The 23,201-nt window shown below is 44.4% G+C and overlaps 1 protein-coding gene across 6 annotated transcripts in view; it reads right to left on the bottom strand.

The window, feature by feature from the left end:
- The window catches only part of LOC140534643 (apolipoprotein L6-like), a 31,277-nt gene extending 10,837 nt beyond the window's left edge, over window positions 1-20,440 (bottom strand). The window contains exons 1-5 of one of the 6 annotated variants that reach the window (XM_072655881.1): window positions 20,286-20,425; window positions 18,999-19,207; window positions 9,588-9,674; window positions 3,305-3,416; window positions 452-581 (exon numbers count right to left, since the gene is read on the bottom strand). In XM_072655881.1, the coding sequence (XP_072511982.1) occupies window positions 452-581; window positions 3,305-3,416; window positions 9,588-9,674; window positions 18,999-19,088 (419 nt within the window). In that variant the 5' untranslated portion in view covers window positions 19,089-19,207; window positions 20,286-20,425. Of the gene's footprint in view, window positions 1-451; window positions 582-3,304; window positions 3,417-9,587; window positions 9,675-18,998; window positions 19,208-20,285 lie in introns of all 6 variants that reach the window. The other 5 variants (XM_072655882.1, XM_072655885.1, XM_072655883.1 and 2 more) reach the window with 5 other exon arrangements.
- Window positions 20,441-23,201: the final 2,761 nt, after the last annotated feature.

The following is a 23,201-nucleotide window of genomic DNA, read 5'->3' as shown; positions in this document are numbered from 1 at the left end:
CTTTGTGTGCCATGGTCACCATTATTCATCAAAGTCAGAAAGAACAGTCTAGAAAAACTGTCATTCAGTCTACCTACAATGTATGTGTACAGCCCTAAGCTCACTGGGCACTGGGGAGCTATAAGATGATTAAGTCACAGTCCCTTCCCTAGAGTCCTAAGAGCTAGTGCTGAGGGAACTTTAAAAGGTCATCTAGTCCACCCTCTCCTTTCACAGACGAGGCCACTGAGTCCAAGAGAATGGACTCAGGTCCATACCCAATGTAATGCAGATAGGAAGTAGTAGATATGGCAGAGGGGATTCCAAGCCAAGTCTTCTGACTAAATCCAGTGCTCTTTCCCCTAACCCAGGCTTTACCACTGAGATCTCAGTCTAGTGAAGAGGGCAGCTTCCCAGGTAGGAAGTCCCCCAATGAGCCTCCTTAGGGACACCAACACCCTGGGCCAGTCACCTCTTTGAGATAGAATCAGCAAAGAATCTCTCCCAAGCTTCATCTTCAGAGAGCTCATTCTGACTCAGCTCTTTCATGCTTTTGGAGTCTGGCATATCCTCATGGATGGCAGATAGAAGGCAGTTGATTTCTAGTGGATGAGGAAAAAAATGGTCAGAGGTCTTGCTTTCTTCTGATCCTTACTGTCTTGGTAACGTTGACCAAGACCTGGCCGACTCTCAGTGTCTTCAACTATGAAATGGGACAGTACTTCTAATACCTATTTATATTTCTCAAGATTGTTGTGAGGAAAGTGTTCTGTAAACCCTAAGGATTGATGGTAATTTAAGCTGTCATTATCCATCATTCAATCTTTCAAGACTTCAGTTACTCAAGTTGCAAAATGAGGGAGTTGGAGTAAATGCTTTCTAAAGCCCCTCTCCCCTCTGACATTCCATGTTCTAAGGGTCCCTCCCACCTCAGATATTCCATATTTTAAAATCCCTCACAACTCTGACATTCCCTATTCTAAGATACCTCCCAGTTCTAACATTACCTGTTCTAAGGGTCCCTCCCAGCTCTAACACTTTGTGATCCAAGGGTTCCTCCCACCTCAGACATTCCATATTTTAAAACCCCTCCCAACTCTGACATTTTGTGATTCTGTGACTGGGTCCAGAGTGGTACCTCTCAGGGCAGAGACTCTGTGGTCTCAAAAAATTTTGGAACCTTGGATTTGAATGTTATCTCTGACCTCTGCCAGCTGTGTGGCCCTGATCAAGTCACTGGACATGTCTGAGTCTGGCTTTCCTAACATATAAACCAGGGGAAATAAGACTTGCTCTCTCTCCCTCCCAGAGTTGTAATGCAAGTGTTTTGTAAACCTTGGAGCCCTGAGAAATGAGAGCATGGTCTCCAGGGAACTCTCAGGATAATAGCTCTGGTTCTGCTAGTGCTCCAAGGTTTACAAAACACTTGCATCACAACTCTGGGAGGGAGGGAGAGCAAATATTGTTTTCCCTGGTTTATATGTTAGGAGAGCCAGACCCAGCCATATCCAGCAACTTGCCCAAGGCCACACAACTGGCAGAGGTCAGAGATAGCATTTGAATCCATGTTTCCAGAGTTCTTTCTGCCACACTGACATCTAATGAGTGATGATGATACTGAGGGCCAGATCTGTGTGACTTGACATCTCTAGGTCTCAGTTTCCTCATCTGTCAGACAAGAAGTTTGTACGATTTAAAGCTCTAAAACTCCTGTCAGTATAGAAAAAGGAAGTATTTGGTACTTGGGTTTTTTGTTTTGTTTTGTTTTGTTTTTTTGAGTAAAGGGCAAAGTTTGCTAGAGGGATGTGGTGTCCATCCATCACAAAGAGCCTGAGCCTGTTTCCCCATCTGCAAAAATGCGTGGGTTGACTCTGAGGTCCCTGAAAGCCTTAGAGCTATATCTGTGATCCTGTTAAAACTCTAAGCCCTATTTTCCTATCCCCCCAATTCCTCCTCCCCTCGTAGTTCAGAGTTCCTCTCCTTGTGGAGAGCCTTTCCCCCTGGAGGAATCCCTAAACAAAATTAGCTGATTTGGGAATCAAAGGTACGGGTTTCAAATCTTGCCTTTGCCACCTACTCCCTGTGTGACCTTATCCAAGTCACTTCAGTATTCTAAACCTCACTTTCCTCTTATTTAAATAATGGGGTCTGACTAGAGCACCTCTGAGATCCCTTCTAGTTCTAGGGTTTTATGGGAGGCTGGTCTTTGGGGACCCTTATCAGCTCCTTCTCCATCCTCCTGCCCTCCTCAGGGCACTGATTCTGCTATGTGTCTGTCCCCTAGGACCTTGACCTTAGCAATGCCTACTGGCATGATCTGATAGAGCTTCACACATGCTGAGTTCATAGGAGACCTTTGACTAGACATTGTAAGTCCCTGTGAGCCCCCTGGAGGTGGGGCCCATGAGATCAAGACTTTAAATATATATAAGTACTAAGATGTTCTAATTTCTAATACAGCAAATATCTAGAGTTACAACTCACATAGAGAAAAATTCTGGGGCAGAGTTCTCAATAATTTTTAAGCATGTAAAGGGGACCTGAGACCAAAATATCTGAGAGCCTCTAGAGTCCAGCATGACTGAGTTTTCTTAGATGAGTGAGAGGCCATACGGCCATACAGATTTCTGGCTGAGATAGATATTCCTCAAGCCCAGGGAAAGGGGCAGGAGGGGAGCTTTGGAGATTTTCATAACTGGACTGAGAATTCTAGCTATTTCCTTGTCTGGGGTGGGATATATATTGTATCTTCAAAGAAAAATGGAAGCAGGGAATAATTCATTTTCATTTTTGTAATCTCAGAACCTTGCACAGAGCCTCACACAAGGGAAATCCTTCTACATGCCCGTTGAAGTAAATTAGTTGAAATGAAGTGGATCTTTCCAAGAGTGACATTCAGACACCATTCTCCCCCATCCAAACTCTCCTGCCATTTTTTCAATCCATGTGGAGACTGAGTGACTAGAACAGGTAAACCCAGGGCTATAGGCTGATGACCTTTATTTCCAGAACTTGATAATGCTAAATCATTCTAGATTTGGACTATTGCAAGTCTCGATAATGTTCAATTATCCTGGGTCTGGGTAATGTGGAATTATTTCAAGTATGGATAATGTTGAACTATTTCAGCTCTGGATAATACTGAGTCCCAAATCTGGATAATGCTGAATTATCCCAGTTCTGGGAAATGTTGAATCATTTCAGGTCTGGATAATGTTGAATTATTTCAAGTCTGGATAATGTTGAACTATTCTACTTTTGGGTAATGCTAAATGATCCCAGATCTGGATAATACTGAGCCACCTTGAGAAAAGGAAAGTGATACCTTGTTTGCATTTCCAGAACTTTTGAGTAATGGTATCCAGAAGGTGTTCCATTATTTTTTTCCTGTGTAGCTTGACTAAGTGAGTTGAGGATGAAAGAAATGATATTTCTCCCTTTAAACAAAGAAAACAGAAAACAAAGATTAGGAGTAGAATCTGTTAAGGAAAGTATGTTTATATATGTATGTGTGTGTACATTTGTATATGAATGTGTATATATCCATATCTATATGTAAATATGTCCATACTTAACTGAAGCCTTTGGTGGGGATGAGAAAACAAAGTAAAAAGCGTTCAGCAAAGAATAAAAGAAAACTTACAAGAAAGCAAAGTAAAGATGGACAGCTCACAGCACAGCACATACTATTTATTAGTGCAGGCTTTCTTGAAATGGAAATTTCACAGTTTTTTTCTTTTCTAATTTTATGTTTAAGTTGTAATATTTAAGTATGTTTCCTTTCTTATTATGCATTTAAGTTTTAGTATTTAAGTCTAAAATTTAAAACAAGGTAAAAAATTTAAAAACCCAGACCTTTTAAAGTCTCTAATATATGAATAGGTGTGTCCCAGAAATTGATTCATAAGATAGTTGTTGGAACTTGAAGTATATTTTCCTTTAGCAAGAATGTTACAAAGGTTCGATTCCCAGACTAGCCCCCCAAATCCATATAACAAGTCCTTCTTTGAGACATTATCATAGTTTGTGGGCAGCTAGGTGGTGCAGTGGATAGAGCACCAGTACAGGAGTCAGGAGGAGCTGAGTTTATATCTCACCTCAGACACTTGACACTCACTAGCTATGTGACCTTGGGCAAGTCACTTAACCCCAATTGCCTCATCCTGGGTCATCTCCAGTCATCCTGATGAATATCTGGTCACTGGATTCAGATGGTTCTGGAGGAGAAGTGAGGCTGGTGACCTGCACAGCCCTCCCTCACTCAAAACAAAGTCAAGTGCAAGTCATGTCATTATTTCTCTGATGGCATGGTCTTCTTTGGCAATGAAGGATGAACACACACTTCATAGTTTGTAAGTGACACTAGGTAATCAAAGTCCCTTTCAGTAGAACATAAGCCCTGACAGGGCTGGTTCAGATACTAGCTTGACAGAAAGCAAATGTTTCCATTATCCACTGACCAGCCTAAATTTGGGAAGGTTCATGTTCAGGTTAGCCACCTTTGGTCCTAATAACTCATGAATAAGAAATAATATGGCACTAAGCAATTAGGATCTACTCCACAAAACGAATAACAAAATTTAATGAAAAAAAGAAAAAAGTACATAGATATATAGAAATATAGCACCTAGGTGGTACAGTGGTTAGAGTGCTGGACCAGTACGAAAGACCTGAGTTCAAATGTGACCTTAGTAGCTATGTAACTCTAGGCAAATCGCCTGTAGTCTTTCTGCCTCAATTTCCTCATCTGTAAAATGGGGGTGATAATAATAGCACCTCCTTCCCAGGGTCATACTGTAGTCCATATACTTTATTTGATTTTATTTTAAATTATTTTTATTGATGCCTCTTGTTTTGATAGCCCAATCATTTTTAAAATACTCCCCTTCATCCAATCCCCAAAAGGAACCTTCTCTTGTAATAAAGAAAGATAGTTAAACCAAAACACCCAGCATGTGACAGGGTCTGGCAACGTATGCAGCCTTCTGCCCTGGTTGTTCCCCACCTGTTTACAAAGAGGAGTGAGATTGACCTGTTTTGTTTTTCATTCTTTAGAACCATTCTGGGTTTTTTCAAATTCTCAGTGTCCAGTTCCCTTCTCTAATCTTTTCATTTACACGGTTACAGCAATTATTTTAAAGCAGTCCTCTCACTTTATAGATGAGAAATCCAAAGCTAGGACAGGGGAACCAGTCACACAAGGAGGAAGCAGCAGAGGTGGGCTTCAGGTTGGGATCGCGTGACTCCAGATCTGCAGCTCTTGCAGCTGGGGCTGTGGTTCTCAAAGTAAGGAATCATGGGATCTTGAGGGTCATCTGGTCACATATTTCTCTTGTGCCTTGGAACCATAGATCTTAGATCAGGAAGGGACCTCAGGCCCCTAGTTCAAGCTCCTAATTTTACATCGGTGGAAACTGAGGCAAAGGTAGGTGAAATGACTTATATAAGGATTTGAACTCAGATCTTCTGACTTCAGATTCATATGCTCTAGGACTCTTGTTGTATCGTCTTAGATAGGAGGGGGTTGGTGTTGTTGGGTGGTATGTCTAGCTGGGGAGGAGAAGAGGGTAGATGGGGAGGGGAATTGGAGAAGGGGAAAGAAGGGGAAGAGAAGGGAGAAGAGGGGAGGGGAAGAGGGAGAAAAGCAAAAGAAGGGGAAGACAGATGAGAGAAGGGGCAAGGGGAAGGGCTGGGAGAAGGTGTGGAAAGAAGAAAGGGAGGAGAGAGGGAAGGAAAAGGGGAGAGAAGGGGAGGAGAGGTGAGAGGAGGGGAAGGGTAGGGAAGAGAGGGGCAGTGGTAGGGGAAGGAGGGGGAAGAGGAAAGAAGGGAAGGAGAGGGGAGGAGAAGGGAAGAGAGAGGAGGAAACAGAAGGATAGGGAAAAGCAGGGGAATGGAGCAGAGAAATGACGAAGGGGAAGGAAAAAAGGAGGGGAGGCAGTAAAAAGAGAAGGAGGAGAGAAAGGAAAGGGGCCCCACTTGGGGCAGAGCTCTCAGGTGCCGGGGGTGGCTTAGAAGTTGGTGGGACCAGTGCCAGCTCCTGAAGCCTGAAGCCCCAAACCTGTTCCTCTAGGTGTGGGAGCAAGGGCATCTCTGTTTACAAAGCCTGCAGAGAGAGCTCGAGCTCAGTCCCCTGGGGGCTGCCTCTGGAATGTCTCTGGGGCTAGAGCTAGGGCTAGCCTAGGAAGGCCTAGATGGTTTGGTTCAGGAACTAGGAGAAATGACATCCGAAACTGTGACACCCAGAAAGCCTCCCTTCCCGCTGCTGGCAGCAGGCATAGTTTCTGCCCTTCCTGGCTTCCGAGGCTTTCCACAGCCTGGTACCATCTGGCCTGTTTGATCTGACCTGTCTCTTGCAGGGATAGGGCGCTGAGCTCAAGGTCAGGAACATTCTAAAGGGTTGGACTAGACCATCTGAGTCCCCACCAGTGCTAAGTCAATTGGCAAGCATTCACTGTGCTGTGTGCAGGGGATACAGAGACGGACATTCAACAATCCTTGCCCTCAACAATCTTCTATTCCTTTGAGGAGACAACAGGCACATCTATAAGTAGTTAGGAATTGGGGTCAGGACACAACTGTGAGTTCTTTGGTATAATAGTGATAATAGCTAACAGTTCTCTATGGCTTTAAGGTTGGCAAAGTTCTTTAAATATGTTCGTGTTTGAGTTTTCTAATGCCCCTGGGATATGGGTGCTATTATCATCCCCATTTTATAGAGGAGGAAACTGAGAAAGCTGAGAAACGAGAAGTGACTTGCCCAGAAACACAGAGCTAGCACGTGTCCGAGTTAAGATTTGAACTGATGCCTTCCTGACTTAAGCTGACACTCCATCCACTGTGCCAGGGGGGGTATCTTAAGCCATTGATTGAGAAAATGCAGAATGACAACAAATTACTCTAATTCCAGGGTTCTAGGTGGTTTTTTTGTTAGGTTTTGACCCAGTCCTAGTCTCAGGGAGCTGTCTGGGCCACTAAGGGGTCAGATGCTTTGCTCAGGGTCCCCCAGACAGTAAATATCAGCTGGCACTCAATGCGCACGCGCACACACACACACACACACACACACACACACACACACACACACACACACACACACACACACACACACACACACACACACACACACACACACACACACACACCACCATCAGCACCAGCAGCCTCACAAGCCCCAGCTGACTTCTCTCTCCATTAGACCTCATTCTGCTCCTATACAGGCATTGTTAATTCCATGTTATTGATGAACAGATTTGAGAGGCACAGAACTTCCTAACTGCAGGTCTAGAGCTCTATCCATCCCCTCTTTCTCTGTTGGTACTGAAGGGAGCTCTGGAAGCCCCCCAGGGAAGGGCCCCACAGCCAGTTGCTTGTAGCCTTGGCCTCAGGCCCTCTTTAGAGCCTCCTAAATATATTTGGATTCAAGTGGCAGCTGCATGGAATGCGGTCTCCAAGGAGTGGGCAGGCAGATGGGGCAGGTGGGCAGGCAGGCAGGCTGGCTCCTTTCTAAATATAACTGCAGCAGAAGAAGGCCAGAGTTCATCTGGACCCAAGGGCCTGTCACCTTCCCTACCCCCAGCCACGTCAACTCAGGCACTAAATAACAGAGCTAGACCCTAACCCTTCTTGTGTGGGGGACAAAGGGGAGTAGTGGGAGGCCTCCCTGGCAAGGAAAGAAAGGGGCCTGGGCTCTGGCCCCACTTGTATCTTCCTTACCTTTGGGCCTTAGTCCTTTTATCTAGGAAGAGGAGGGGGTTTGGAGGGAACACAGTGTCACGGAGACAGCCCTGAATTCAGACAGAGAACTTGAACTCCGCTCTGCTCCTTAATCCTGTGTGACTTCAGGCAGGTGACGTCCCTTCTCTGGGCTTCAGCTTTCTCATTTGTAGAATGAGAGATCTGGACCACATGGCCCTTTCAGCTCTAAATCTACGACCCCTCTACAACAAGGGTCCCCTTCACCCAGAATCCCCTGCCCCCCACAAGGAATCCTTGGCTAGCTTTCAGTCATCTTGAATGGGGGGAAATGACATCTTTATTGTCTCCAGTCTCTAAGTGAAGCGAACACATTCTTCAAAAACATGGCTGAGAAGTCTTTAAAAAATACATCTTCAAGTTTATTGAAGATGACAGATTGGGATGACATTTCTACATCTAAACATCTATTGTTTCTCAACGTAGTTTAGACTTTACATCATCCTTTCATTATGAAATTAGATTAGGCACTTGGCTCATGTTTTGTTTCGAAAGAAAGAAACCACATTTACCTGTAAGCAAACTAGTAGATTTTAAGAGTGTTACAAATCTTAAATATCTGCTACAAATCTTATCTTAATATTACATTATAATTAATCATTCTAATAATGAATATTAATCATATAAACATAGAATTGTGTTATGGAAAATAATTAGGCACCATTATTAATATCAACACTTGTTATAATTAATTATTGATGTTAATTAATACTTCAATGTTATAAATCTTAATATGAATTACAAATCAAATTTTAATTATTATTTTCACTTGCCTTCTTCACTAGACTGACTGCTGTGGGGGGTGAGAGGTGGGAGGGGGTGGTCCTAGCTCTCTCCAGTCAAGCTTTTTCAAGCTAGGCTGGACCCTTCATCATCCTCTTCTTCTTGGACTCTCCCCCATTCCCGGAATATCTGACTACAAATAGTCTTTCCTGGTTGGATTGATTGGATCATAAACTGAGGATTCTAGTATTTCTGCCAAGAAAACCCCAAATGGGGTCACTGAGAGTCGGACACGACTGAACAACGATAGCCGCTACCTCCTCCGGTTGTTGTGAAAATCAAGTGAACCGATATTGGTAAAGTGCTTTGCAGACCTTAAAGGAGCCTCATAAAAGTTAGCTGTTATTAAGAGTATCCAAATAAGTAGAGATAAAGGATACAGATGGTGAGGACTGAACCCAATGGCATGTAACACACAGGGCCTGCTTTCCTGCGTGACTCAAACCTTGATACCGTAAGATTCACTGAGGTATCGCACAGTGTAACTTGTTCCGAGCCGGATTATTGAATCCGGAAATGATCCTTTCTCACCTCTGTCTATGAGATTCGAAAGGGTTTGCTAAAGTGTGATGTTAAATACATCTTTGGGAACCAAAAACTTTTCCTGGGGGAATGCTCCTTCAACTTTCCAATTTACCAACATTTTCCATAAAGTCAATCCTGAGAAAAGCCTGTGTGTTCCAACAAGTGAGATACGGCTGTAAAAGTCCTCTAGAGGAGAGGAAGGAGTCATTAGTCAGGGGACAGGACAGAAATGGAGAGTGTCTGCCAGTCATACAGACTGGATCCCATACCAGGTTAACTAAGCCCCAAGCCCTATAAACGTGTTTCCTGCTAGCTAGAGGAGTAACCTTGGGAACTAGCCAGCTCGCTGAGAAACTCCTGGGCTGAATAGTTTTCTTGATTTTAAAAGACTCCCCTAGAGCAGCCCCTCTCCTTTACGAGCCACCCACCTGACTGCTTAGCTACGTGGCTCTGTACTCACTCTCCCTCCACAGATCCCTGCTGAGTCCTGGCAGGGGGTCCATGCGCCCCAGTCAACAGCATACAAGGTACAAGACAGGTGTTCTTACCTCTTCAAGGGCTGCTCCCCCGTCAGTGGAACAGTATGCGTCTGAGTCTAACAGACACCCTTGGCTGCCTCGGAAAAATTGATGAACCTAGACAGAATATCAGTTGGTTTTTGGATTTTTCCCTAGTCCACGGGGAGTCAGTTGCAATGTTTGTACAGCCACGCCCGGCAGGGTCACTTGGCACTCTCAGAGAGGGACTTGCTCATTTCTGGGGCAGCCTTAAAACCTCATAAAGATCTCGCTTTGTGAACAGGAGAAAATAGGAATTGCTCGGTAAAATGAGCTCCGATCTTATCTCCCCCTTCCTTTCTCAAGTCTCCTAACCAGGCGTTGCTGGAAGGAGCTCAAAGCCTACATGTGTAGACACACAAACAGCACCTGTGCTGGGGGGATCGCTAGACTATTTGTAGTTAGCCCCAGTCAGCAGCCCCCGAAAGGCCCCAGAGTGGAGAGAGCCCCCACAGCAGAAGCTAGCAGAAGGAAATAAACATCTGGCTAAATTGGAAGAAAAGTCACAGCATGACTCTGTTGTTTTGCCTGGCCATGAACACATACTTGGCTCCTCTTACAATTCTGGGAGGCTTGGACTTCGACCCTGAATCTAGGCACACATTTGTTATGTGTAGCAGGGATAACTTCACATGAAGTATGGGGGGATGTAACGTGGAGGGAGCAGTAGAGAACCTGGGTTCAAAGCTCAATTATTATTCTTATTAGGAAACTGTGCCTCATTTTTCCTCAATTATAAAATGAAAGTTTGGACTAAGAAAATTTCCAAGCATCCTTCCAGCTACAGATCACATTTGGGTAGCTCTTTCTACCTTTCCCCTAAAAACACATGCCTGAAATTCACTATTTATAATTTATTCCATTGGCAAAGGAATTGTCCTTTCCCTAATGTTCTTTTTCATAAGCAGGAAACCAGGAGACAGAGCAAGTAAGATATTATAATTATTAACACAACGTAGATAGTGTGAGATTTGTGTAGCTGGGGTACTATCTCTCACAGCTGCCCCAGATTTGAGGCTCTGTAGGGGTCAGTGCCCACGTGAAGCCCCCACTGCTGTATGCACTAATTACCTCCCATCTGGAGGACAGAGGCAGCTAGGTGGCTCTGTGGGTAGGGCATTGGACCTGGAGTCAAGAAGATCTGAGTTCCTCAGATTTTCACTAGACTAGAATTTAAATCTATCCTCAGACTCTCACTAGCTGTGTGACCCTGGGCAAGTCACTTAAACTCTGTTTGCTTTGGGAGCAGCTAGGTGACTCAGTGGGTAGAGCACTGGACCTGGAGTGAGGAAGACCTGAGTTCAAATTCAGCCTCAGATACTAGCTGCATGACCCTGGGCAAGTCACATAACCTCTGTTTGCCTTAATCCATTGGAGGAGGAAATGACAAATCATTACAATATCTTTACCAAGAAAACCCCATATGGGGTCATGAAGAGTCGGACATGACTAAACAATCTGGAGAACATTTTAGTTAAAAACAGAGCAAATATATACAAATATATATAATAGTTTGGAAGATAATCAAAAACATGTTGATGAAAGTAACAATAAAAAAAATCAGATGTAGCATTCTATCTGTCCTACAATTTGCCACCCCACTAATGAAGGAAGGTACTCACATCAGGAACATTTATAACTGGGGAACACAGATTAAGAGGCACACCCTTCAGGACACATAAGGGTCCATGTATGGTCAAGACAACTCAAACTTCTAACATAGCTGGGTTGCTGACATCACTCTGCTACTCCCTGGTGGGCAGCTCATCTTACTCTCTGTGAGTCACATTGATGGGTGTGGAAGGCTCCTTGTCTATGCTGGGTATCAAGTGTCTGTTCTCTACTGAGTATTGTATTTCATCTTTCTTTCTTTTGATTGTCTCTGCTTAACACATGGATGCTAAAGCTCTCTCTGCTACCATCTTCTGGACTTGAGTTCTTCTGAGCTAACTTAGGTTTGCAGTGCCCAGCTGTGAATATATAGCAAATTGAAAGTTCTTTCACCAGGACAAGCTGATCACTTTTTAGTCCACAGCCAAGCGTACAAGTCATAACACCTAGACCGGGGCGGCCAAAAGAAAGCTAGCCAGAGCTCCCCAGGTGTTCATTAAATCTATTGCTTTGATTCTCTGTGTCTGGTGTGGATTCAAAATCAGGGGTTTCAGGCAACTATCTGATTTAGGGTTAGAAATTCTTTGTATTTGGAATTATGCAAATAAAGGGACTAAAATGTCCTTAACTTTTGACTCAGAGATTTCAATTATAGGTATATCCACCCCACCTCCTGAAGAAGTCACTGTCCAAAAGAAAGTCCCCATATACAGCAACATATTTATAGCAACACTTTTGTGTGAGGGGAGGGGGGTAGCAAAGAATGGAAAACAAAGTCAACACCCGTTGACTAGAGCATGGCTAAACAAGTTGTAGTATGTGATTGTTATGGAAATCTTACTGATTTCAAACCTTATTGATGACAAATGTGATAAAGACAGAGAAACCTGGGAAGACTTAACTTGAACTGATGCAAAGTGAAGCAGAGCCAGGAGAACAATATACATGATGGCTACCACATTGTAAATGGAAAGAGCCACCCCCAACCCAAGAAATTTTTTAAAAAATGAAAAAATCATGAAGAACAAGATTAGAAAATGTTTGAAAAGATACAATTTTGCGGAGGTGGTGAAGGGGCAGACAGGAATATTCTGTGAGTATGTAACATTGCACATAATGTCAGAATTTTTAATATATCAATTGGTTTTGTTGGACTGTTCTCTTCTCCCTCTTTTAAAAAAAATTTTTCCCTATAAAGGATGGTTCTCTGGAAAAGGAGAAGGGGAGGAATAATGGGGTAAATCTAGGCAGTATAAAAACAACAATAAAAAATCCATGCAAATCAGTTTAAAAAAGGAAATTTCTTGTAACTCTCATTTAACCTCTCATGGTGTTCCCATGTCCCCCCAAGCCAGATTAGGGTTTCTGTCCCTCCCTTGCTCTCGGAAACTCGATAGAGGCTGAGGCTATGAAATCCACTTTGCCTGGATGATCTTTCAGGTTCAGTTGTAAAGGAAACTGAGTCAGAACCAATATTAAGCAGAGGAGTTCATTGCCTTTCATTCTTGGGTCCACCTTCTCACCTGTTTCACAACTTGGGGAATGGCTGGCAACCAAACCCTTGACTTTGGTGCTCTGTTCTCCCAGTGCAAAACCTCTGTCTCCCTACATAGAATTTTATTTTAGATTTATAAATTTTTTATAATTTAGAAATTACTTTGCAACTCAATGGCAGAGATCTCTGGGAAGAAAGAGAATATCTCAATAATAGGACAATCTCGAGAATGATTGAGAAGTCAGACAGTCCCTACACTAAGGGAGAGCACATTCCAACAGAGAGGTCTTACAGAGGTTTCAGGGCAAGTCTGATGGAAAGGTCCCTTAGTCCTTAGGTTGTAGGGGCAAAGCAGATGGGAATGATGTTTCATTAATGTTATTTCCACTGATAAAATCCTGTCAGTTTCTGATGTTGAACCATTTGACAGAGCCAAGAACTTTAGTGGTGAGAGGTTTCTTTCTGGGTCTTCAGAGCTGTGCAGGAGCAGTGGCCAGTACTAATCTGGAAGGGGAGAGAAGGGCTACCTCCTCTAGCAGCTTGGACTGGAAGCGGGACCAGTGATTTGGGACTGCTGCTCCCAGGGGCTCTTGGACATACCCATTGGGTGTTAGTGGTGGTAAGGAAAAGCAAGGGATGGAGTTTTTCTCAAGTGATTGCTCCCTTCAGTGATGGCTCAAGACCTGTGCTGGAAGCAGGACTGGTCATCTGCAGGGCTTCATTATTCCCAAAATTCTTTGGTTCAAAGGTTCAAGTTGTGTCCCTTTAGGTCTCAGGGCCAGAGGATTTGACTTGCCTGGTACAAATTCCTTCCCGTCTTTCCCTCAGGATACCCTGATGTCATCCCTGACACCTCAGAGCGAGTAAATTTACCAGATGCTTCTCTTTCTTTCTTGCAAAAAAAAAAAGGATTATTTATATTTAAGATTTAAAAATTTTTTTTGATTTTATTTTTAACATTTAAAAAAACTTGTTCCAAATTCTCTTCTTCTCTCTCACTCTCCCCCATCCACTGAGAAAGTAAGCAGTAAGATATCAATTATACATGTGAAATCAGGCAAAATCTATTTCCATATTGCAAGAAAAAAAGCAAAAAAAAAGTGAGAAAACTAGACTTCCATTTGCATTCGGAGCTCAGCAGTCGTCTCTCGGGAGGTGGAGAGCAGTTTTTCACCATGAAGTTTTTAGAATTGTCCTGGATGATTGAATGTATTGTTCAGAGTAACCAAGTCTTTCACAATTGATCATCATTACAACATTACTGTCGCTGTGCACAGTGATGTCCTGGTTCTTCTCACTTCACTTTGCATCAGTTCATATAGGTCTTGTCATCGTTTTTTCCGAAATCACCCCCTCATCATTTCTTCTAGCATACTAGTACTCCATCATAAGCATATGCCACGACTTGTTTAGCCATTCTCCAACTGATGAACATACACTCAATTTCTAATTCTTTCCCACACAAAGAGGTGCTATAAATATTTTTGTACATATAGGTCTTCTGGTTTTTTTTACGTCTTTGGGGCACAGACCTAGTAGTAGTATTGCTGGGTCAAAGGGTACGCACAGTTTTATAACTTTTGGGGCATACTTCCAATTTCTTCTCCAGGATGGTTGGAGCAGGTCACCACCCCAACAGTGTTTCTATTTCTCCATATACCCTCCAGCATGTGTCATTTCTGACAGGGATTAGAGTTGTTTTAATTTACATTTCTCTAATCATTAGTGATTTAAAACATTTTTTCATATTACTATTGATAACATTGATTTCTTCTATGGAAAACCGGCTGTTCATATCCTTTGACCATTTATCAGTTGGGGAATGGTTCTTATTTTTATAAATTTGACTCTGTTCCCTATATATTTGAGAAATGAGACCTTTATCAGAGAAGCTTGTTCCAAAAATTTTTTTATATTGGAAATTGGAAACAACAGTTGTGTTGTAATGCTGACCAGTTGTGAAAGACGTGGTTACTCTCAACAATACATTGAATCATCCAGGACAATTCTAAAAACTTCATGGTGAAAAACTGCTCTCCACCTCCCGAGAGAGGACTGCTGAGCTCCGAATGCAAATGGAAGTCTAGTTTTCTCACTTTTTTTTTGCTTTTTTTCTTGCAATATGGAAATAGATTTTGCCTGATTTCACATGTATAATTGATATCTTACTGCTTGCTTTCTTAGTGGATGGGGGAGAGTGAGAGGGAAGGAGAGAATTTGGAACAAGTTATTTTGGAAAATTTTTTTATATTATGTCATTGTCTATTGCATTTTTTTAGCAAAATGCATCACTCTCCTTTCCTTTCCCAATTTTTCCTCTACCACTCATTTCTTTCTTTAATTCTTCCAGGAATTCTTGTTGGGTTTGTTAGCAATTTGCATTTTTCTCTGGCGTTTTGGCTGTGGTAATTTTCTCATTGCTATCTTCTTCTCAGGTTGTATCTTGGTCTTGCCTACCATGTAGTCATTTTTAAGGGTCAAGTTATTGTTCTTATCGTCACTGTTGTTTTTCATTCATTTTTCCAACCTATTTCTTGACTTTGACTTTTATGCTAAAGTTGGGCTCTGCTCACCTGAGTGGGGAGGTACTGTCCCATTTCAGAGCTAGTTCAGGCTTTTTGGTGTTGCTGTTTTCAGAGCTAGTTCAAGGGGGCTGCAAGTTTTCAGTGCTTCCAAGGTGGTATGATTCTGGGAGAAGTGTGGTCGCTGCTTTCCTGGCTTGTGGTTTGGTTTTTACCCAGGAAGTGCCCTTGTTCCCCTGAAGCTTCAAGCACCAGTGCTCCTCTCCACCCTGGAACTGTGACCCAGAACTACATACAGGCAATAGAACTACCAATCAGCACCAACTGCACCCAGCAGCAGCAATGGGTTCCTTATAATCTCTTTCTGACCAGTTGTCCAACCCTCTGGGCTGAAACTACTACTGCTACTATTGGGACCACCTCCAAGGTCCACCATTGGCTCTGCCACCACGTGCTCTCCTGTCTGACCTCCACCCCAATGCCACAGACCTCTCCTGACAACCTTCTAAGTTGTCTATGGCTGGATAGATGTCTCACCTTGATCTTTGGTTGACATTACCACTCCAAAATTTGACTGGAGGCATTGCTTCAAAGTTGTTAGGAGAGTCTGGCTTTGTTGCTGCCTCTACTCTACCATCTTGGCTGCACATTGTTTTATTCATGTTCTTTTTATAAAATGTACTGTTACTTCCCAATAGCCCCTCTCAATAGAACCTTCCCTTGTAACAACTAAATGAGGCCAAAGAAAGAAATTCAATTTGTTGACTAGTTCTGGAAATGTATGCCCCATCCTGTACCAGTGGCTCATGACCTCCCTGCAGCAGGCAGGACACATCCTTCACATCCAGCCATATTCGAAACTTTTCCTAGAATTCTAGAGTATAAGAGCAGGAAAGTATTTAGACAATATAATGTCAGAGCTGGGAGGGGCTTTAGAGCAGGGGATTTCAGGGCTAGGAAGGACTTTAGAACAGGGGATGTCAGAGCTGGGATGCACCCTAGAACAGAAAATGGTGGTGGGGGAATGCATTTTATAGATTAAGAAGAAGAGGGCCCTAAGAAAAGAAGCAGGCTGGTGGAGTCACACAGACAGGTCAGTTCAGAACTAGGACTAGAACCAGGATTTCTGGACTCCCAGGTCAGGATTTTTCCCCTCCAGGGGGCTACTTCTGTGAGAGGAAGAGCAGCCAGAAGCCCAGTGGGAGCCCAGTGGGAAGGAGGTACTGGAAAGCTAGGGGAGGGTGCAGAAAGAGGAGTTTGGGGACCAGAAACACTTGGCCCATTTCAAGCATTGCCCAGGGCTGGCCTGGGATAGCAGATTAAGAAGGCCTGTCGGAAGTGGGGAAAGCAAGAGGGGGGTCAGGACTTAAGAAGCTGTTGTGTTTCTCTGAATACCACCCTGGGTTCAGGGCAGGTTCCAAAGGGAGCCCATATCTGAGGGACAAAGAGAAATCCTGAAGGAGTCAGCTGAGGGACCCCCTAGGGTTACAGCTTCATTGCCTGAGAAGAAACCTCCTTTGTTCTCATTGGGAAACACTGTCCAGGGGAGCTGGCTGGCCTCCCAGGCCTGGGCATGAAGAGCAACTGAACATTATGTATTGAGTTTTTAATCAGATCACTTGGGTTCGGATCCCAACTCTGCTTCTTACTACTTGTGGGGCTTTGGATAAGTCACTTCCCTGCTTAAGCCTCAGTTTATCCATCTGTAAAATTAGAGAGATAGACTAAATCAGAGGATCTTAATTTGGGTTCTGTGAACTTAAAAAATATGTATCTATTTCAATATAACTTATTCTTTATGCATTTAAAGCATGATTCTGAGAAGGGCTCCACAGGCTTTACCAAGTTGCCAAGTCTAATCTACCACAGCCCCCCAATCTGGGGGAGGGGCCAGTCATGGTAAGCTAAGGTAGTTGTTCTCTCCTCAGCTCCGTGCCCTATGGGACCCCTCTCTACAAAAGGGAGACAGGAATGAACAATGACTCACCTCACTTAAGGCACTACAGAGAATTAGTACCAAGTAAGGGCTGTGATCTGAAGCAAGGAAGGTGACATATGAATGCCAGCTGCTTCCCAGAGGCACCTTGGTGATGCATCAAAACAGACCCAAGGGCTCCCAGTCTTGGCTCAGGAAGAGAAACTGGATCCTGCTCAGAGCAGGTGGTGAGGCCTCCCACCTGTACCTGAGCTCTGAAGCCTGTCCCCAAATGGGTGCTCACTGAAGACCCAGTTCTGACTTGGACATCACTCAAACGATAAGAAAGGGATTTCTGAGTTAATTTCTTTGCTTCACACTGAGTTGGGAAGGTCAGTCCCACCTAGGAAAGGTAGTTTAAGTATATAATAAAGATCCTTGGGACATGGAGTTAGAAGATCTAGGTTCCCTTGGTAAGTCATCTTAGAGTTTGTTTTCTCATCCATAAAGTGAAGATCACTTTATTGATATATGTAAAGTTAGAGGTCACTGAGTTGGTAAATCAGTTGAGGTAAGTGATAATAAGCTGTGCCTGATTACATTTATCAGGTGAAAACACATCTCCTTTTTTTGCTAGGGCTAAGCAGGCCTGGCCACCTCCCTAGGTATCATAAGAAATCGGTTTGGATTGACTGAAGGACTTGGCTCTTGCCTCCTGAGTCCTGTATTAAATTGTTAAGCTAGTTGGAATCAGAGAAGTGGTGACAGAGAAGAAAGTGACAAAATTCTCTCTTTGGGAGGTGACAGCTTCAACCTAGGCTTCTTCTCTCCACTAATCCCACTTTTACTCTCTTGTCTGGAAGGGGGCCTTGTGAACTTTGGAGAGCTGGAGGATTTCAACTTTTGTATGAGCAGCATCCCCAGAATAGCTGATTGCAAAGCCTGCATCAGTAGCCAAGGACAGACTTAAGGAAGATTCAAGACTCTACAAATAGCCAAGCAGAAAAAACAGGACACTTTGCCTAAGGGGAACATCTTGAGAACTCCAACAAAAGGACTTCAAGGAGGTGTGAGTTACTCCTTTGTCACTTGTGTTTGAGTCTGCTCTATATGTTGTTGGGAGACTATGTACATAGGAGAGTGTTCACTGACTTTAGAGCCTTTTTTGTTTTTTTTTTTAAAAACAGTTATAGAGACATAATAAAATACTCCCTTCTAAAAACTAATTAAGTCTGCCTGACTGATACCAACTGAAAATCATAGCTAGAAACACACGAAAGGGGCTTGAGAACTATGAAACATTAGAGAAAAATACACCTAACCCTTCAGGGATACCCCTAGACTTTGAGAGGATAAGAATTAGCCACTTAAGCTCTGGGAGCCTGATCTCCTAGTGTGCATAGAGATTGTGGTGATAGTTTCAGAGTATGTGCTACACGATTATGGGTTTAGAGCTGGAAATGAACCTCTAAATCAATCTAGTCTAATCCTTTCATTCTACATATGAAGAGAATGAGGATGAGTGACTTGCCCGAGGTTTCATAGCTGTTGTTTTATTCATGATCCCATTTTGGGGTTTTCTTGGCAGAGTGATTTGCCATTTCCTTCTCCAGCTCATTTTACAGATGAGGAAACTGAGGCAAATAGGCTCAAGTGACTTGCCCAGGGTCACAGAGTCAATAAGTGTCTGAGATCAGGTTTGAAATCAAAAACATGAGTCTTCCTAACTTCAGGTCTAGTGCTTGGTCTAGTACACAACCTAGCTGCTCCTAGTAGCAAGTACACTCCAAAGTACTAACTCCAAATCCAGTTTTCTTTCGATGTTACCAGACTGCTTCCTACTTGTACCCCTTACTTACAGACGTTTTAGGGAAAGTAGGTTGTAAACTGGAAATCATGTTAGAGCTGAGCTGGTATCTTGACAACTGTGCTCTCCCGGAATGTGCCATTCACCTGGAATGAAGAGACCTGGGTTCTAGTCTTGACTGCATCAACTGGACCTTCCTTTAGACCAGCTGGCTTTGGTGGCCCTGGGCAAATTGCTTTGTATCTGAGAGTATTTCCTCACCTACAAAACAGACAAAATAATACTATGGATCCTACAGGGGAGATAGAAAGCATTTAACAAACTTGAAAATATTATATAAATGTGAACTTTTATTATTCATATGGTTGCAAATTTTTCAGTGATAGAAGCCAGACCTAGGATTTCATTGGTATAAGGAACTCCCATTGAGAAAGTCCTTTCACAAATACAGATTAGTTACTGTTTTAATCACTGAATGTTTCTGATTGACTCAAAGTCATGTAGCCAGTATGCGTCTAAGGTGATACTTGAACCTAGAGCTCCTTGGCTTTGGAGTCAGATCTCCTCTCTCTTATTCTCTTATTGCCTATGGAGCAAAATTCAAATTTAAGGCTTTCCCCAATCAGATCTCCCTTCATTTTCAGCCCTGCCTCCTACTACCTCCTCTGCCTCCAGCTGATGGTGGGTACTATCTGCCATCCCCTAAACAAGCCCTGCCTTTACTCCCTCCACCTGCCTTTCCTTAGAACGTTTCTTGTGCTGGGACTGCCCTCCTCTCTCCCTCGCTGCCTGATGGATTCTCTAAGATCTCCCTCAGCTCTTAGTCGATCATACTGTGATCTCATTATCTGTCTATCTCTCTCTCTCTCTCTCTCTCTCTCCACCTAGGACTCTGTCGTTTTTTCTTTTCATGTCTCTCTCTCTCATGCTCTATCTTTCTTCCTCCCTCCTCTTTTCTCTTTCCCTTTCTTTCTTCACATGTATCTCTTTCTTTTTCCCTCTCTGTCTCTATATCTCTGTCTCCTCTTTCTGACTCGCTGTCCCTGTCTCTCTTTTTTTGTGTGTCTGTCTCTTTGTCTCTCTCTGTGCATGTCTCTTTCATCCTCTCTGTCTCTCTTTGTCTCTCTCCCTTCCTCTCTCTATTTCCATGTCTCTGTCTCTGTCTCTGTCTCTGTCTCGGTCTCGGTCTCGGTCTTGGTCTCGGTCTGTCCTCCCTTCTCCCCACACACAGACATACCCATCACCACCATCACAACTGGCCACCACTAGATGGCAGCAGACACACCCCTGCCATCTCTCTCATCCTTCTCTTCCCCTTGACCTGGGAGCTTGCACCTACCGTCCCTCAGCAGTCACAAAGTGACTCCAAGGGTCAACGGATGTTTTCTGGTTTGGTGGTGGTGGGTTTTCCCTGACTCCAGGCCCCAGGAACTCAGCTTGGCCTCTCCAGGCTGGGAGGTACCGATGGAATTCATCATGGTAGACCCCTCCATTGGCTATACAATTTGCAAAGCACTTTACAGTCACCATGTAACAATGGCCCTATGACATCAGCTCTCCAGGGCCTCTTACACCCATTTTGCTAAGGGAGACCTGCCACTGAGGCTGAGAGGGAAACTGACTTTCCCAAGGTTACACAGCCAGTGAATGGTTGATGTGGAATTTGAACCCAAGCCTTTCCTAGGAGCCCATAATCCAAGAGCACCTTAGTGATGGAGTCAGAGGGCTTGGGTTTCACTCCCTGCTCTGTTGCCACCTTTGGATGAGCCCCTTCCCCTCCCAGGGTCTCAGTTTCCCCTTCTGAAAAATGAAAGAGTTGGACTCAAAAAATCTCTAAGCTTCTACCCATGGCTAAGATCTCTACTCCCTTGCTACTCAAGATGGGCGGAACCTACTCTTTTAAAACTGTATTTTTAGTTCCCTGTATTTCTCCCCGCCCCCACCCCTAATCCTGGAGCTCTCAGGGACACCTCTCCCCACCCCCCACTTGCTCCCGGGGAAGCTTGGCGGGGTGAAGACAGTGAGGTGAGGACAGTGGGTCTGGTGGTTTGGCATGGTGGTTGTTATGGAGCCTGGGCAAGTGCAGAGGGAGAAAAGGCAGGGGGAGAAGCTCCAGCTCCTGGACCCACCAGGGGGCTGAGGGCAGGGGGCCTTCAAACGGGGGCCTCCAGGACACATCTGGGAAGGAACTGGCCCCCAGCCCAGCTGCTTGGGGCTGCCAACAGTGGGCTGAGTTGAGGCAGGCAGGGAGGATAGGAGAGGGGAGGGAAAGAGGACAGCCCAGCTAGGGCTTACAAGCTGAATTTGGGGGTGGGGAGCGAGAGGAAGAAAGTACAAGCTGGGCAGGGGGTGGGGATGGCTGCAGCTGCTGGGTGGGGGTGGGGGAAACTGGTCTCTCTTGGGTCTGGCTTCCACTCTCCTCCTCTTCTTTCCCCTCTCCTCTCCTCACCTCTTTTCTCCCCTTTCCTCTTGCCCTCCCCTCTCCCCTCCCTCCATCTCCCCTCCCCTCCTCATCTTTCCTCTCCTCCCCTCTCATTTCCTCTCCTACTCTTTTGCCCTCCACTCCTTTCCCCTCCCCTCCCAAATGCCTTGACTCTGAAGGCAGCTCCTTTCCATTACATTGCCATGTGTAGAGATGCCCAGAGGGCATTCAGAATGTGGCCTGGGCACAGGGAAGGCCTGAGTTGGATGGGACACTATGTTAATGAGGTGAGGCCAGAAGCTCTGAAGTGGCTTCCTGGCATCCTTCATGAAGGGGCCCTGAAGGCCAGTCTCAGAGAGGGAGGGGTCTCTCTGTATGCTCTGAACAGTAAAGTCTCTTTGGAATAAGGGTAGACTCTCAAAGAGAAGACTGGGAGGGGAGGCAGGAGCCCTAGGGCTCTTGGCAGATGTACTGAGTTACTGGATGCCTTCCCTTGTGGTGAGCCTATGAAGCTGGACCTTAAAATCCTTGAGGACAGAGAGGGAATCCTCATTATCTTTGTAATGAGCACTCAGAGGATCCCAGACCTACAGCAGGGAGGGACCTCAGAGTCCAACCCTGTCATTTTACACAAGAGGAAACTGAAGCCCAGAAAAGTGCAGCATTTGAATCCAGGGTTCTACAGTGCCAAAGGAAGGGCTGTTTCTCCTGTCATGGGCAATTAAAAATAGCTGCTAAGCGAATTTGTCCTTAATCTTTTTTGGAGTTTTAATAACCCTCAGTTCATGTGTTGACCAAATCCCACTGGGGTGGGGCAGCAGGAAAGAGAGAGAAGGAGGAGGAGGAGGGACGACTAAATCTACAATCCTATGAAGTCACTTCATTTTTCTGTGCCTTGGTTTCCTCATCTGTAAAATGATAGACTGGATAATCTCAGGTCCCTTCCAAGTCTAGCACTCTGCTCCTAAAGGCCATGTAGTGGGGGAAGGGGGGGAGGGAGAGAAAGAGGAGGAGGAGGAGAGATCCTTACAAGACTTTGTAAACAAAAGTGGATTCAAGTTGTGTTTTGAGAAGACTGGTTGAAGGAAGTGGAGATGTCTGAACTAGAGAAGTTCAGATTCAGTCGAGGGATAGCAAGCGTGTTCCAGAATTAAAGGGCTATCAAATGGAAAAGGGACCATACTTGCTCAAAGTTCCCCCTAGAGGTAGAATCCAGAACAAAGGGTAGAAGCTACAGAGAGACAAATTGAGGCTCAGGAAAACTTTACCAGATCCCTGGAGCTGTACTTAGCTGAGGGGGCAGGAAATAGCTGCAATCATGACTGTAGCCAGACATTCTGGGAGGGTCTCAAGCCCTCCCGTCTCTGCCCTTCTCCCCCTCTCCCCCCAGTTCTCCTCTCAGAGATCACTTGAGGTGTATATGGAGAGGGAAAGGACGCAGTAAAAGCTGGTTCCTTTACAAAATCTTGCTCTGAAATCTCAGAGCTGGAATTCTCAGAGAGGACAAAATGTAAACTGCCCAGGGTACAGGACCTTCCCTCCTGGAATGGGCCAGGAGGGCCAGCTTGCCAATGAATCTAGTCTGTGGTGCTCTGTGAAAAGAGCACACATCTAGGAATTAGGAGACAGTTTGAGTCCTGACCCTTTACTTATTAGCTGAGTAACTTCCTCCCTCTGGGACTTATTGTCTTATCTACGAATGAATCATTTTAGATTATAGCTGGAAGCAAGTTTAGAGATCAGAAAGTCCAACCCTCTCATTTTACAGATGAGGAAACTGAGGCCCAGAAAAATGAACATGTTTACCCAGTATCACACAGGAAGCAAACAGTA

The sequence above is a fragment of the Notamacropus eugenii genome, chromosome 3 (genome assembly GCF_028372415.1).
Source record: "Notamacropus eugenii isolate mMacEug1 chromosome 3, mMacEug1.pri_v2, whole genome shotgun sequence".
Taxonomy (NCBI): domain Eukaryota; kingdom Metazoa; phylum Chordata; class Mammalia; order Diprotodontia; family Macropodidae; genus Notamacropus; species Notamacropus eugenii.
This window is presented reverse-complemented; position numbering and strand designations above follow the sequence as displayed.